Here is a 15,792-nt window from a genome sequence, read left to right as displayed (position 1 = left end):
GGGCCACAATGGGTCCTGGGCAACCACCTGGAAGCCAGAGCTCAACAGAGTAATTCCACATCCATATCCCACAACGGAAACCCCCTTTCAGCACAGTAAAGGCACAGCTGCTCGCTGCCTTTGTTAGCTCTTAAATAACCAGGCTATCTGGAGTATGGTTTAAATTACTGTTTTATTAAGATATTGGTAAAACTCCAACAGTTTTTCCTGTATAAACAGCTTTCATAAATAAAATATGGATGACTAATACATGGTTAGAACTAAACTCGCGGGTGAACTGTAGAACAAGATTGCAAATGGAAAAGTCCCAACACTGGTACATGATTCAGCTTGAATTTATTCACTTGATAAAGAACATGTTTCATGAACAAGGTACTACAGAAAGGTCAGCAGGAGCACCCAGGAGCTGAGACGCGCCTGGCTGGCCACGAGCAGCAGCACTCGGGGTGAGCTCAGCCACCTCCCCTGGTCTCGTCCCGAGGTGTCTTCCAGAGGGAAGGAGAGGAAAAACCGGACACGACAAGGGTTGTATGAGACCCTGACAGGTGGGGGTTGTTTTTCTTTAGCTTTAACGCTGGCAAGGGCAGTGCCATGGCTGGGGTGCCAGGGCTGGAGCGGGGCACGGACATTGGAATCAAAAGTCGTGTTAATGCTTCCTTATTATTGCACATGATACAAGGGTAGAAAGTTTTGTTCCTGTCGCAAAGAGGATGTGAATTAAAGAAAGATTGCCCTAAATTACAGACATGAACAAAGCTGCAGTATCCCCTTGGATGGCTTTGTTTATGTGACTAAGTGCTGAGTGACGAAATTGTGCTAAAACAGCCCCTAATTTAGACCAATCTTTCTCATTTTGCTTTATTCCTGCAGAATCTTGGGGTCGGGAGGATTTGGTGAGGAGAGAGTGGACCTGAACTACAGCAGCCATGTCTATGCACACAACTCGTTGTGCCTCATCTGCCCATGGGACAACTGACACACAGTGCTCCGAAAACAGGCGGAGTTTCTAGGATGCTGCACCACCAGCAACGTGGTGTAAGTTAAAGTCTGCTTGGCCACTGTCCTTCGGCGCCGCGGCGCCACCGAACCCAACAGCTCAGCTACGGAACAGTTCTCACTCGCCAGGACAATGGATGGCACTTCTAGGTAAAGAAAAGTTCCACACGTGCGTTTCCACCCACCTCTAGTGCAAATGGAATGGGTTAAGAGCTCCCTGCTCTGGTGCTATTCTGCTCTCTGCACCGCACACATTCCTCAGAGCTGGGACAGCACAGCGGCCCCTCCCGCACGGGAGCCCCGCGGTGCTCACAGTGAAGAGCTTCTGAGCGAGTTTTGAGCAGCTCCAGGCAAACCAGCCCTGAGCCCCTTCCTCAAAACCACCACAACTGAAACAGAACAAAAATAAAGTCATGTTGTCACTGCTACCTCCTGGTTCTGCAACCACGGTCACCGCGTCGACCGAGAGGGATGCGGGGTTGTGTGAACGCGGAAAAGGGATACTTCAGCTCTTTATTGGAAAGATTCGTTGTACAAATTTTCACCACCACTAAGATACACGATAAAAATACAAAACACAGGTCACAGACTGAATCTCAGTATCAACAGTTAATAAATACAATGAGATACTTCTCTATTAGCCTAATATTTTACACTGTCACCAGATAGACGATCAAGGTACGAGATACAGAACACTTAGATACCGTTAGAGAGGGATTATTGCTTACGTCAGCAAGCAGCAGATAAGGGCACAGGAGTTTGAACTGAAGGAACTACTTCCTATCACCAGTGGCATTAAGAGAAAACACTGCATTTCACAAGCACTGCTTTTTGTCTAGTGTGTAGAATCAAGAGCAGCATAATCAGACCAATAACCACTACTTTTAATATTATAGAACTTTAAAGGACTTACCTTACAAATGGTTCCTATCTACTCTATAAATATGCAGTTAGTGAAGAAATGAACACTTGCTCTATCTATACAATGGTTTTACCTGACCACACTGCAACTACGATGGTGGATTTTTTTTTCTCCTAGCAAGATAAATGGGATGAGTCGCAGAATTACCATTTATGAATCCACACCTAAAAAAGCTAGATCCTTCCCAAAACAGCACACATGCAGTCCAGTGCTCTTCAACTGCTCCTGCAGACTGGGAAGAAGTTTTATCATCCGTGACGGGTTTGCATTCTAATTTACTCACGTCAAGAATTGCACTTACACCACCTTTCTCTCCGGAACACGACAGTCAGCTAAAGATGGACTTTCAATGAGTCATTATTACTGTGAATAATTTAAAACAAAGGCACCACAGAGATGCCCCAGGGTTGCATATTTTACCATTTCATGGTTTCTCAAATTTCCTCGGTAAATCTGACTTGGAACAGAAGCTGCAGCTAAAGAGAACGTTGACAACAGCTAAGGCAGAATAAGATGGCAGATAAGAGCCAATGATCCCGTAAGATTAAAACAAAGTCTGAAAAAGATCAAAGGAATCTAAAGCCACACTCCAACTCCTGGTTGCTCACAAAGCCTTTTGCTGTTCATCAGATTGCTTTTAAAATAGTGCATCAAAGAGAGAAGCAGCGGAAATTGGCAGAATTCAAGCCTCGCCATCTCGTCGTGTTGAATAATTTTCTTGACTACTTAATATTAAAATACTTTGCAAATTCTAGCTAAACACTAATACTGCTATTGTTACTGCTAAAATGATATGAATTGTTCACTAAGTGCCTATGAAGACTTATTTATTCATACTCCTCCCAATGCATCCCTGTGACAAAGGGTAGTAACAGGATCTGGACTTAGTGGAGCTGATGGGAATCGGGCTCTTTATTTATGTCCCAATTACCGGCTCCCCTGAGGGTGTGACCTCACCTCGGGAGCGGGGAGGGGCTGGTGGCCGCTCCTTATGCAAAGAAGGGCAGCTGAGTTCCTCCCTGGCCCTCCTGGACCCGGGGGAGCCAGAGCAGAGCCCTGCCCGGGCAGGGAATTCCACCCTCTCCGCTGAAGGCCCAGCACAGCCCCTGCTCTGCTGCATCCTCGGCCTTTCCATCCTCTTTGGATTGCTTCAGCATCCATCCCTACACACCCCGAACACACCCCATGGCAGCCGTGGTGCTGCATCCTTCCTGCTGCCATTGGATGTGAAATGCTGCCTTTGCCACCTGGGAATCCTCACCAGAACCACACAGCTCATCCAACAGCTCCTGATCTCTGCTGGGACGGGTGCAGGGACAGAGGGTGGGACTGGACACCTCCACGGGTTGGGTTCTCTTAAGACCTGAGATGAAGTTAAGGTGGGAAGAGGTTGGCTCAAAGCATTAAGCACAATCATGTTCAACTCATTGAGAACAATTTCCTAAACTGAGAAATGAGAAAAATGCCACTAAAAGCACCAGAAAGATACGAAATTCCCTACACTGCACCTCCAGCCATAGGAATTAATTTTTTTTTAAAACTGCAAGAAAAATTTTCTTCATACTCCGCATTTTATATTATATGAGAAAAAAAAAAAAGGTAAATTATGAGTCTGTACCTCGATGGGAGTCTGAGACCAGAGCAGCAGGAGCTTAGTGTGTCCATTCCTAAGGTACCTGGTAAACCCTGTATGGCTTTTAGTCATCTACCTGCAAAAGTGGATGCAATTTTCTAATTCATCTTAACGCTCACCTGGAATAAACAGAAAGCAGAACACAAAAAGAAAAACAAAAAACCGAAAAACCCCACACCTCGACTCTATGGAAACTTCCCCCCGCTCTAAAAAAATTTGGCAGTTCTAACCCAGATCGTTCTTTGAGTATTGCTCCACAGACATTTCTCAGGCAGGTGCAACCTTCTGCGTGTTTAGGGGCCGTGCCCTGGCGTTGTCTGTCCACGTGCAGTGGCTGCTGGGCTCTCCCTGCTGGATGTGGCTGGACACTCGTGTGTGCGGGTGGTCGGGCGGCTGCGGCATTGCTCGGGGTGGCACCACCACCAAACTTTATTAGAGATTGAAACAACTACATTGGTTAATTCCTAGATCTATTTACACAGGGGTTGAGCTTGGCAGGGGACTGGAGTACAGTTCGGAAATGCCCACCTCTTTTTTTTCGCTTTCTGATGATGCCAGTTTTATTTTGGGAATGTCTACTTTGGGAGTCTGACAGGGGAACACGAGGGGGTGGTTACATTTTACAGCATTGATGAAGGTGTGGGTCTGGTATACAACGACTTTGTCTTCGCATCAAACACTCGCTGTAAGAGTCGTGGCTGGGCAGCCTCCGCCACGGGGAGGGTCGGGCCAACGCCCTCCTGCTCCTGCGGCCCCGGGCAGGGAAGGCCAGGCTGGATCCTTCTCCCTGGGAAGGCTCGTGAGCCGAGAGCGGCGTGTGAAACTTTGGTTTGAGCCTGGCTCCTCGCCGCCTCTTCCCGTTGCAGAGCCGGAAGTGAGGGAACGCAGCTCGTTTTCCCAAGGATTTGAACAGTTCATCTTCCAGCCCAAAGAAGACGGGGGATAAACCCCTGACCCTGTAGATGCCCTGCCCTGCAGCACCCGAGCTCAGAGGGGCCTCGTCCTCCCTGGGATCGCTCTGTCCGCAGCCCGAGGACGCGCTGAGCTCCGGGGACTCGCTCTTCACCGGGGAGCTGCTGATCGAATCCGCACTCTTTGGTATGCCAGGACTAAACACTTGGACTGGTGGCAGACATTTGGCACTCTGAGGTGTACTAGTTTCTGTTTTTGTCAGGTCTAAATAGCCTTGATCATCCAAGGGGTTAACGCTGGACCCTATGCTTAAGCTAGTTCTGTCGGTGAAGGAATCCACTCGTCCTTCATAGCCTAAATCTGCAGGTGCTGAGCACTGGTGCTGGGGCCACGGCCGTTTGCAGTCTCCATGGTTCTCCTTGTCTTCCCCATTGTCTTCTTGCCCACCTTGGAAAGAGTTCTCTGTCCAGTCCGACTCCTCGCTGACTGCGACCGCCGCGTTCATGTCCCTGAGAAACACCACAATGACAGTGATGTTGTCGCTGGAGCCGGCATCCCGAGCAGATGCCACCAATTTATGTGCTACCATGCTGCTGTCACCATTATTCTCCTTCAGATGGTCAGCCACCACTTTGACTGCCTCATCGGGGTTGACTGTGTCATAGAAGCCGTCGCAGGCCAGAATGAGGTAGTCTTCAGAGCCATCCAGCACCGTGGAGGCAGAGTCTGCGTCCCCACAGATGTATGGCTTGTGCTCAGCATCCCCTGTGGAAAAGCAGCAGAGAAACACAACTGTGGGTTTGCAGCCACAGCTTCCATCAGCCCTTTATTAACTCAGTGTGGAGCCAATGACTCTTACCCCAAGTTAAAGCAATTATGTGGGAATTATTCCCTTAGACTGTAGGGGGAAAAATTGAGGTTATTGCTCATAGGTCTATCTTCAGCTGTATTTCAAATTTTGATGACTAGAAAATAAAAATTTTATAGTTAAAAAGCAAAGAAAGTCTCAAAAAGGAATGGAAGCCCACTCACCAATAGCTCTGGAGACAGAGAGGCTCCCGTTCACCCTCCAGGCTCCAAACCAGACCACGCAGCCACCCAGGGCCTCGATGCGCTTCTTCTCATCCTGAACAGCAACACAAGAGAGGTTTGGACAGAGCAGTCAGAGCTGCATCACACACTCAACTCTCCTGTAAGTACTTGGTTTTTCACAGACACAGCAGGCCCCATGAGACAAAGGATTTGCATTGTTTGGATTTACAGATCCAAAGCAGGCTAAGTGGAACACGCACTGCTGCTCCAAGAGATCCTGGCATGGCAGCACTCCCCCAAAGCTGGTACCTGTGGTGTCACTGCCCAGGGGTGTTTAGGCAGGCCATTCTCACCTCTCGATCTGGTTTGTGAGGTTTCATCAGTTCCACAGCTTGGCCTCTCCTCACGAGCATGACCTGGGAGTCCCCAAGCCAAGCCACATGCAGCATATTCCCTCGGATGAAAGTCACCACCCCGGTGGTTCCACAGCGCAGGCTCTGGAAAAAATACATTTCCATTTCAAAGCATTTTCTTACTTAACTCGGGGACAGAACACGTTGAAACTGCAGCACAGAGCCTATTCCCAGGGAGGAACAGGCAGTGCTTTCCCTACGGCTACGACTGCTCAATAACAGCCCCTTGGAGCCAACCTGGCTGAGCACGAATTTTCCCCATGACATCCCTGCATGGGACCCACCTGCCAGGAGCTGGGCACTGCTGGGACTGCTCTGGCTGCCTCCTGCCACTGACAGGAACACCTGTGTGTTACTGAACCCAAGGACTGAGCCTGGTCAACAGGTGAGTGTGGGAATGGCAGCAGCATCCTTAAGAGGAGCTGGATGCTGTGAGAAACAGGAGCTGACATTTTTATGGGATGTGAAGCCATGGACAGAAAGCCACCAGTGGGGACCAGTGCATGGACAGCTCTGTGCTGACCCTGGGCTGTGCTTGGAGCCCCCCTCTGACACAGGCAGAATGTAGAGGTTAACGCTTTGGGAGCCCCTCACCTCCCTGGCTGCCTTCTGCACAAAGCGCTCGTCAGTCACGCGGAAGGCTCGGCACAGAGCCTCGGCTGGGTCGTGCTGGAACATCTCCTGGTGGACCATGTTCACGTGCAGGTGGATGGAGGCATAGATGGCAGCATCCACTCCTCCATGACCATCAAACACCGCAAAATAAGCTTGTTCTTCTTGGTCCTGCCAGTGGAAACACAGGGAGGAAAAAACTCAGGGGAAAGCAATGCAAGCAGCTCACTGGATTGTCTTAAACCTTTGAACTTGGGATTTGTGGTGTCCTCATTAAATTGCAATTAGAGACAGCGTCTCCACTGGAAAAGCAAAGTACCCTGACCACCTGCACTTGCATCAATGGGAAATTTGCACCTTGTTGTTGAATTCTACCTGCAAAGTGCAAGAGATGCCCTGCCAGAATCCCCTGTGCAGTGCTCTCAGTTCTCCTTAGGTCCCATTTGTTACAGCTCAGTCACACAACTCAAATAGGAAGTGCCATTCTCATCAAATTGTGCAGGAGATTTTGTGACTGCGAAAACCACACAGAGAGAATAACATCCAATACGGTTTGCATGAAGTCTACATCATGATTGGAATCCACCGGGGATGAAATGCCAGTACAGTTAAAATGTGAAGCCAGCCAGCCTCTGCTTTCACTCTTCTTTTTTCTTAAATCTAAAACATATCATCTTAGATGCCTGTGTTTTAAAAAAACTGCATGTGCTCTCTCATCAGAAAATTGTGATTACATTCACAAATCAAATACAGCAAAATCACTCATCCTCAAGGCAGTTTTCTCAGCTTCCCCATCTCTGCTCAGAGAAACAACGCAGTACCAGGAGACAGAAACTCCTGTGCCTATTCACACACACAACACCAACCCACTGACAGAGCCAATTCAACCTTGACAGCCAGCTCAGTGACTGGAATATTTGCACATTGTAATTTTTAGGTAATGGGCTCCAACACAAATTGGAATAAGAAAGCTGACAACTGACAGGCAAAGGAAACATCTGCCTCTGTTTGCATTAATATCATTTAAAGGTAAGAATGTGGATGGGGCAGAAGATGGTTATTAAAGTGACAGGGTGTAATAAAGAAGCAATTATGCAGCAATTTAATCCTTAAGGTAAAATTCTTGCCACTTCCTTATATTTCCCATTCCTCAGTGTCCAGTTTTATATCTCAAGGCAGAGCAAGAATGAGTGTCTGACCAATGGCCACATCAAGAGAGTAATGGAAGGAAAGACAGGCCCCAGTTCCACCAAACTACTCACATTGCTAGAACTGTGTGTGAGCTGCACCCCACAGTCCTGTAAGTTTTGGGTTTGGTTTGGGGTTTTTTTACTTTCTTTCCTTATTTTTGCTTTTGGCTTCTTCCTGCCAGGAGGAAGGGTTGAAAAGCAGAGCAGACCCACCCCCAGCTGCCAAGTGGCTTCCAGAGAACTGTGAGGTGACCTGGTCAACACCAACTGCCAACCCTCCTCAGGTCCATCACCTTTCACTTCCTTTCAGTGGAAAACTGCCTGGTTTCCCAGAATGGAAACCACTGCTCATAGAATCTGTGTCTCCCACGTGCTCTGTGCTTACCTCAAGGTTGAAGAGCATGTTGAAGTCAGGGATGCAGACGTGCTTGTCCTCCATCTTCCTGCGCATGTTCTTGATGGCGTGGATGGAGGTCTCGTAGTAGCGGTGGGGCTTGGGCTGCAGAGGGAAATCTTTCACCCAATTGCTGCAGATCTCGTGCAGTTTGCTGTAAACTAAACGGGCCAACTTCACTGTCTCGATCTCTAGGGAAGGCACAAACCACAAAGCCTTGAGAATGTTATAAAGGCAGAGTTTTCTCCCTTGCATACATTATAAAGATGAAACAAAACCGTTTTAGCCAAGCAGTTGATGTCAGCAGGGAAATTCTGGGCTCTGATGCATGAAAAGAGGAAGCCAAACTCACCATAATCAGCATTCATCAGTAAGCAGCTCATTGTTTGTTTGTCTTTTTAACTTAAACATTTCCCCATGCCTTTGGGGAACTCATTTGCAGCAGCACAGAAAATGAAAGGCACGAAAAGCATTGGATCCCTCACGTGGCCCTGACAGGGACTTTGTCATGGCACAGGGTGCCACCTACAAAACCCCCCCTCCATAACAATGACACACTGGGTTTGGACCAAATTCTCTATTCTAAACACCATTGCACTGCAGAGCTGAGGCAAGACAGTGGAAAAAATCTGCAGGAATTAGTAGAGTCATTTTAAGATGTTTTGTGCACTTTCAGCAGTGCACAGGTGCCTTCTTAGCTATTTCCAGATTTCATATTATTCCCATATTCCTGACAACGGTGTGTCAGAGAAATCTGCAAGAGCAAATGAGAAAACCATAAAGGCCTCACATTTAAGAAAATGCTGAACTGTCACTCCTGAGAAATTGTCATTTTAAAACATGAAAACTCAGGCACTTGACATTTGTTCTGAAATCCAGGAGAGGAAAACAGGAAGTCAGCATCAGAGCTGAACACATCCAAATCTCTTTGTTCATGATCGCTCACCAAAGCCAGGGATCTTCAAAGCTAAACAGCAGCAATCCAGGGGTGCCAATCACTGCTGGAGGAGGAGGGGCTCACATGCAGGGAGGAGAGGGGAGAGTTACAGCATCTCTCCGTTCACAGGAATTCTGTGAAGAGCCTAAAAGCAGCGTTTACTAATTTCTGTCCTAGGTCTGCAGTGACCAAGGGGCCAAGACCCTTAGGAACAAGATACTGTCCCAGCTCTGTTGATTATGAGCTGGTTCAATCAAGAGGCATTAAGCTGGAAATACACTGGATAAATAACCGAAAGGAGTCTTGGCTCCTTGATCACACAGCTTTAAAACCAAGGGGTGGAAATCAAACCGCTGGCTCATCCCACCACTGCCACAGTGTGGGGGTTCCTCACCCCCCCTGTACTGCTCTCCCTGGTGCCACCAGAAATCTCTTTGGGTAATGTATTTAAAGAGGGAACTCATCCAGCCTGATGTGTCCAAGTGCTATTTTCCAGAGGAAAGCCCACAGATTTTGCTGTCCGATTTCTCCCCAGTGGGCAGAGGTGAAGGGAAGTGGGCACATGTCAGAGTCACGTGGCTGTGGCACCTCTGCAGGAGGATGGCAGTGAACCCAGTGGCCCTGCTGAGATCCTAACACCCTTCCCAGGGGACCCTGCGTGCTGTCAGCATCATCAGTAACTGCTCGTGAGGTTAAAACAGGAGAATAATAAAATACCACAATAAAAACCACCCCCTCACAGCTGGAAATTACTCATCAATTGTTAATGTTGCCGTGCTGAGCCAGAGCTGACTCAGCTGTCACTGCGGTTGTGTCACGGAGAATTTCATTTCCCTCCTGCTGTTCCCAAATCCCCAAGGTTGGAAGTAATGCTGAGCTGCACCACAGTGAGTGGCAAATCCAGCCCAGGCATTGCTGCTCCCAAAGATGGCAGGGCTGAACCAGGATGAAAAGAATACGGGGAATCAGATCCTGCTTTGTAGTGCCATATTTCGTGAGCTGTGTTGAAAACATGGACAGTGTGACGACAAGGGTCAGAACCAACAGCCAAGGTTTTCCTTAATCCAGGAACTCTAGATCTCTTTGGAGATCTCTAGGATCCATCTCCTAGAACCTGGAACAACTGGGTAATGGGACATTATGATTTGCTTTGTGACATCTCCTGGATATTTGATACCACCACTAGGTCACATGGTCCTGCTATCAATCCTCTTTGGTGGCTCCTTAACAATGGCAAACTTCCATGTGATTCTCTTCCTCCACAAAAAAAACCCAAACCTAAATGTCTTTAACCTGACCTTTCCAAAAAGAAATCCAACATCATTCAGTTCTCATGGAAAATCTCTTGCTCCTCTCCAGTGCAGCTGGAAGAGAAGAGTCATGGCCTGTGACTCAGATATTCAAAGACACATGGTCACCCCAGATATAACAGACCCCTATTCTTGCAATCCTATATTTGTGGACTCCAGCCAGTTCTCCTTCTTCTAAGATTTGCATTCTTCTGTCATGGAGCTTCTCATTTCCTTTCCACCAGCACACCAAGAACTCTCCTAAGTACAGGACATGATTTGTCACGTTGCAATTCTCAGAGTGAAATGTGCCACTAAGGAAATTTGAAATAGCTTTTTTTTTTATCTTCCAGCAAATTCAAACTTGAGGCAAATCAGGTAAATGTCTCCTTGTATTACACAGAGTAAAAATCTTTCTGGGTTCATAAAAAAACCTGACACAGAACTGGATATTAAAGCCAGCCAGCTAAATTCAGCTTGGTTTCACATTCTGCAGCAGCTTGAACAGCATCAGGGCACAGCGAACTCTGAGCATCAAACTTCAAGATGTAGAAATCCCATTTTCACCACCTGCCACACTTCCCTCTGCTTTCTTCCAAAGCATGAAACTCTCCCTGTATGCTACCACTGAGGGCAGACCTCCTCTCAGCACCAGCCCAGGTTTCTCAAGGGACTCCCCTGGGAAGGTTCTCTAGGATGGAGCTGCTGCTCCCCCTGGTTTTGTTTGGGTTTTCTAGGCCAAACCTTGCACCCGTGGCTGATGAAGCACTGACGGAGCACAGGGTGCCCAGAGAAGCTGTGGCTGCCCCATCCCTGGCAGTGTCCAAGGCCAGGTTGGACGGGGCTTGGAGCAATGTGGGATAGTGGAAGGTGTCCCTGCCCATGGCAGGGGGTGGGACTTGATCTTTAATGTCCCAAACCATTCTGTCATTTCTATGACACTTGAGCTGATGTTCTGTTTTGGAAAATTATCGCTTAGATTATTTGAAATGGCAGGGTTTTTATGAAACTGTTGCTTTACTACAGGCCAGAAGATGTTCTCTCTCTTCCTCTCCCCTTAAAGCCTCACAATTTAACACTTCACATTGCATCAGCAAAGGGATATTTTATTTCCAAGTACCCTCATTATGACAATTCACCTCAACAAACTGCATCTGGAGCTCTGTGCTTAGTGCCTGCTCCAGCCTGGTCCCATCTTAATCTATGTTTGCATCTGTGTCTTACAGACTTAGATATATTTAAATGGCAATTCTGTAGGTGTGAGGGTTTTTTCCTTTCTTTTTTTCCTTTTTTTTGTTGAATTCTGTAGATATTCTGTGTGGAGGCTTAGTCAACATTTCCTTGGAGACTGTCAAATATTTATGCAAGTTTCAGAGATCTCAATTTTGAAATTAATGAAGGCTGCTCAGCCAGAACAATGACAAATCTATTCCATTTACCTGCTCAGCAGGAGGAGGCAGCAATACCTACAGAAAGGGAACTCAGAGCATGTTTTTCTGTTTCTCAGGTTTCCAAGGGCCTCTGGGGAACACAGCAGCATCTTCCTTTTTGAAGAGCCAGATTTATAGATCCTCCTTATCCCCAGAATAATTTACAGGGGGTTTTTTAATCAAAAAAGGAAGGAATGGACAAAGTGGTTTGGGGACTGTATTTTCAAGATCAAATGACAGAATTTCTGTCAATACCTTGGTCTTTGTTGTAATGAACAACCCAGCCAATTTTCAAGGTTAGTTAGGCCAGCAGAGTCCTGAAATGATTTAGGGTGCATGACCTTGAGCTAGATGCTGCAAAAATCTTGTCAGCCAACACAGATAAATGAGGAAAAGGAATTTTCTTCCTTTTAATAATGAAATCTCTTTATACTACCTTTTGCTAAAACCATATAAAAAACTTACAAGCCATAGTAAAAACCACACTGACTGAAATAATTCAGAATTAAATTATCTCTTCCCACATATATTTGACTTTGCTCCAAGGATGAGGGAGGACAACTGGCACTTGCCAGCAGAACCACATTGTATAAAGTGCTGAGAGAGAGATTCAGGACCATCAGATACAGCCATGAAGCTGCACTTAAAAGAGTGATTCCAAAGCTGAGAAAGCTTTGACTGAGAAATTAGACCTCCAGCTCTATCAGGAGTGGTGGAGAGCTCTCCATTAACCTTTTTACATCGACAAGGGATGTTCCTGTACCAGAAATCCTGTCCAGGTTCCTTTAGGTGGCACTTACGGATGATGCCGTCGGCGTTGTCCACGTGCTTGGGCAGGAAATGCGCCGAGAGGTCGCTCTGCAGGACTTCATCTGAAGTTGCTCTGGCTAAAGCAGAGGCCAGGAATGAAGGGCAATTACTGGAAAAGAAAAAGAGAAATCCACAAAAAGATGTTTTAGTGTGATTCAGTAAGGTAACATAAAGGTATTTTTCACCAAGGTTCTTCTTCGCCAGACAGCACCACAACCCCGCAGCAAGACCTCAAACTCTCTGATGGATTTCAGTTGCCCTCTTTCACTCCTGTGTTCCCTGTTTCTTAAGTTTTAATGTTTCAATTCATAACCTCTATTTAAATTCTTTTCAAATCTAGATTGAGCCCTCCAGAGTCTGTCACATGACTGTACATTTTTTACATATGTATGATACACTTTTAACTCAAGTCCAGTTTCTCCTAAGAATTGGAGTCAGGATTCCAGAATTCGTCAGATTTCAAAGTGTCCAAAGCCTCTCCAAGGGGCACTGAAAGTTAAGTTTAACCCATAGGGAGCTGATGTGCATAAGGTTAAAAAGCTTCCTCAGGAATGATTTCTATCCAGAGCAAAGTGGCTTTAACTCACTCTAGCTTAATTACACCTGGTATCCCCCAAGGTTAATTAATCTATAGCAAGCCAAGGCCACTTTAATGTACATTCTCTCATTCAAGAGGAATTTAATACCTCTTAATTTATGTATGACTTTGCATTTCCCATTGGTCAGCCTGAATTTCTCCAGGTGTCTCCTGCTGACACAGCGTGAAACCTCCAGTTTCCACAGATATTATTGGGGTAACAATGTCTTTCCCAAGACATTCTACTGTCACAGGGTCACAGAGAGGCACAGGGCTGATTTCAGCCCAGAAACTGTCCATCAACCACAGAATTCCATGTCAGAAATCCAGGGAACAGGCAATGAACACAAACATTCCTTAACCTATTCCTTCTGTTTAACATAACGATAAATGATTGAAGGATAAGATTAGCAATAAATAGCTTTGTCCAACATTGTCATGAGACAAGCTCTGGCCCTTGAAGTCACACAGAGAGCCACTCACACCTCGTTGCGGCCCCATCCTAAGGTTTTCCCTGGAAGTCGAAGCCGGGCATTCCGCTCCAGCCTCAGCAGCGCTCAGGAAGCTCCGCTGCTGGCGGAAATCAGCTGCCTTAGGGCCGACTCGTCCCAGCAGAGCTCAACTCTGATCCTACTTACATCCGGCAATTCCCGGTGTAGGAGCGATGAGCCACAGGAAAACATACCGGGACATCCCTTGCTTCTGGCACGTGGAGGAGCTGATTTTCTGTCTTGTCTTTTCTGTCTTTATTTAGCTCAAAAAGAGCAGGTTTTTCACGCAGTGATGCTGGTTCTGCTCATGTTACAGGAGATTCCCTCCAAAAAGGCAGAAATTGCAATGCTCGGGATAGAATAATTATGCCAGCAGTTACCAGCAGGGCACCCGCAGGAATCTGAGCTTGTTTCCAGTCCAAGGCTTCCCCTGAGCAGCTCAATGCTGAAACTCTTTAGAAAAACCAAACTTGTTTTGTGTCACTTACAAACAACCCCTCAGGAACATCCACTGGGCAAAGAGGGAGCCTGGTTAAGAACTGGGGCAACAACAGCGCCTAAAATAGAGACTCAGCATCTAAACAGCAGAGAAAAAAAATATCCCTAACACGAGGAACTCTGCCTGGGAGGGGGGACAGCAATGTCTTTCGATACCCAGAGCCATGAACACTTGTATCTGAAATTTGAGATCCTATTTTAACTGCAGTGACCGATGACACAACTGAAAGGTGCATTTATAGGGGGTGTAGCCGGTCAGAGTATTTTCCCCACCAGCTCCATGTGCTATTCACGTGTCCTCACAGCCAGAGCCAGCAGTTCCACACAGCAGCTCTTTATCCAGCCAAAGAGTGCATTTCCATTACAATGCTAAACCTACACAAAAAGCCGCTAAAGAAGTTATTAGATAAATTAGAGGATTTTAAGTACATCCTTCCTGATTCTCTGGCAGCGTAGGTGTGTTTAGACCACCCACAGTTGCATTGCAGCAATCCTGAAATAACTCTAGGAAGGTATTAAATCAAGCCTAAAAGTGCTCTGCTTCCATTAATTAAGTTTGAGAAAACCAGTCTGAGGTGGGTTTAACTCAGCCCACATATTATTATGTTACCAGCTTAACACACAACTCCTCTCCATCCTGATAGCATTAAAGTGGGGAGGACTTTCCAAACGCCTTCCCTGAGCTATTCCTCTGTGCTCTGAATCTAATACAAACTCTCCTACTGAAAAAAAAAGAGATGGCAAATTTTAAATTCTTATTGCAAGGGAGTTCACCACGGGGGTTTGAGCAACTGATCAATTTCGAGGGGAAAGGCAGAGAAAATAAATCAGCTGAAGGCTTTCCTTCTATGTCTGGCCACTCTCTGTCCTAATAATAGCAGCTGCTGGCCAAAGAATTAATTGCCCTTGACATTTGTTGATCACAAAGCTTCTTATGCAGCTGTTCCAGGGCTGTGCCATGTGAGCAGGGAAGTGACCACACGCAGACAGATGACTTCCTCTTCCTGATTAGCACCACTCAACATTTACTTCTCTCACTTGGCTCCTCAGAGCACTTTTAGTCGAATTACTTTTTCCCTTCAAGGAACAGCAGATTGCACTGGAGGTTTAAAATAGCTGTGGAAGGCAAACTGCTCTAAGGACACTTCATTACTGCTACACCAAGACAAATGAAGAGACAGCTCTGGATCTCTGTTTCCATCACCAAAGTGAGCACTCAGGTGAGCAGCTACAGCATCCCACAAAACAGCAATCCAAGGAGGGCAGTTCTCCCCTCTCCTCACAAAACCCAGAAAGTATCACCAGGATCCATGGGGACAGGGAGGAGCTTCCACCCTGGGATTACCTGCTGGCTACTGAAAATAAATTCTTCTGCCACATTCTAGATGCTCAAATGTTAATAGTCATGAAGTTTGAAACTGGGAGGGCTCTGTCTTGTTTAGCAGAGAGCTGAGAGCTAAATGCCTTTGTCTATTCATAGCTGTGCCACTAACTCAGCAGCTGACCTTGGACGAGTCACTTCACCACTCAGACCTTCATTCCTCATCTGCAAACAAGGGATGAGAATGTCATTCCCTCGGCGAGAGGAGAAGGAGGAGGAAGGCTGTAGAAGGCCTAAATCTGTGTTTGTGATGTATTCTGGAATTTCTTGATAAG

The 15,792-nt window shown here is 46.6% G+C and overlaps 1 protein-coding gene across 2 annotated transcripts in view; it reads right to left on the bottom strand.

Annotated features, from left to right (window-relative positions):
* Positions 1-153: 153 nt before the first annotated feature.
* Positions 154-15,792, bottom strand: part of PPM1E (protein phosphatase, Mg2+/Mn2+ dependent 1E) — a 60,697-nt gene continuing 45,058 nt past the window's right edge. For both annotated transcript variants that reach the window (XM_042026377.1, XM_042026378.1), the window contains exons 2-7: positions 12,561-12,679; positions 8,096-8,295; positions 6,503-6,691; positions 5,849-5,992; positions 5,496-5,589; positions 154-5,228 (exon numbers count right to left, since the gene is read on the bottom strand). In XM_042026377.1, coding sequence (XP_041882311.1) covers positions 4,165-5,228; positions 5,496-5,589; positions 5,849-5,992; positions 6,503-6,691; positions 8,096-8,295; positions 12,561-12,679 — 1,810 coding nt within the window. In that variant the 3' untranslated portion in view covers positions 154-4,164. The remainder of the gene's footprint in view (positions 5,229-5,495; positions 5,590-5,848; positions 5,993-6,502; positions 6,692-8,095; positions 8,296-12,560; positions 12,680-15,792) is intronic.

This window comes from Corvus kubaryi, unplaced genomic scaffold (assembly GCF_017639235.1).
Source record: "Corvus kubaryi isolate FWS band 111438036 unplaced genomic scaffold, C.kubaryi_AGA036_p1.0 37284, whole genome shotgun sequence".
NCBI classification, from domain to species: Eukaryota; Metazoa; Chordata; class Aves; order Passeriformes; family Corvidae; genus Corvus; species Corvus kubaryi.
The sequence above is the reverse complement of the archived record's forward strand: the minus strand, read 5'-3'. Positions and strand labels throughout refer to the sequence as shown.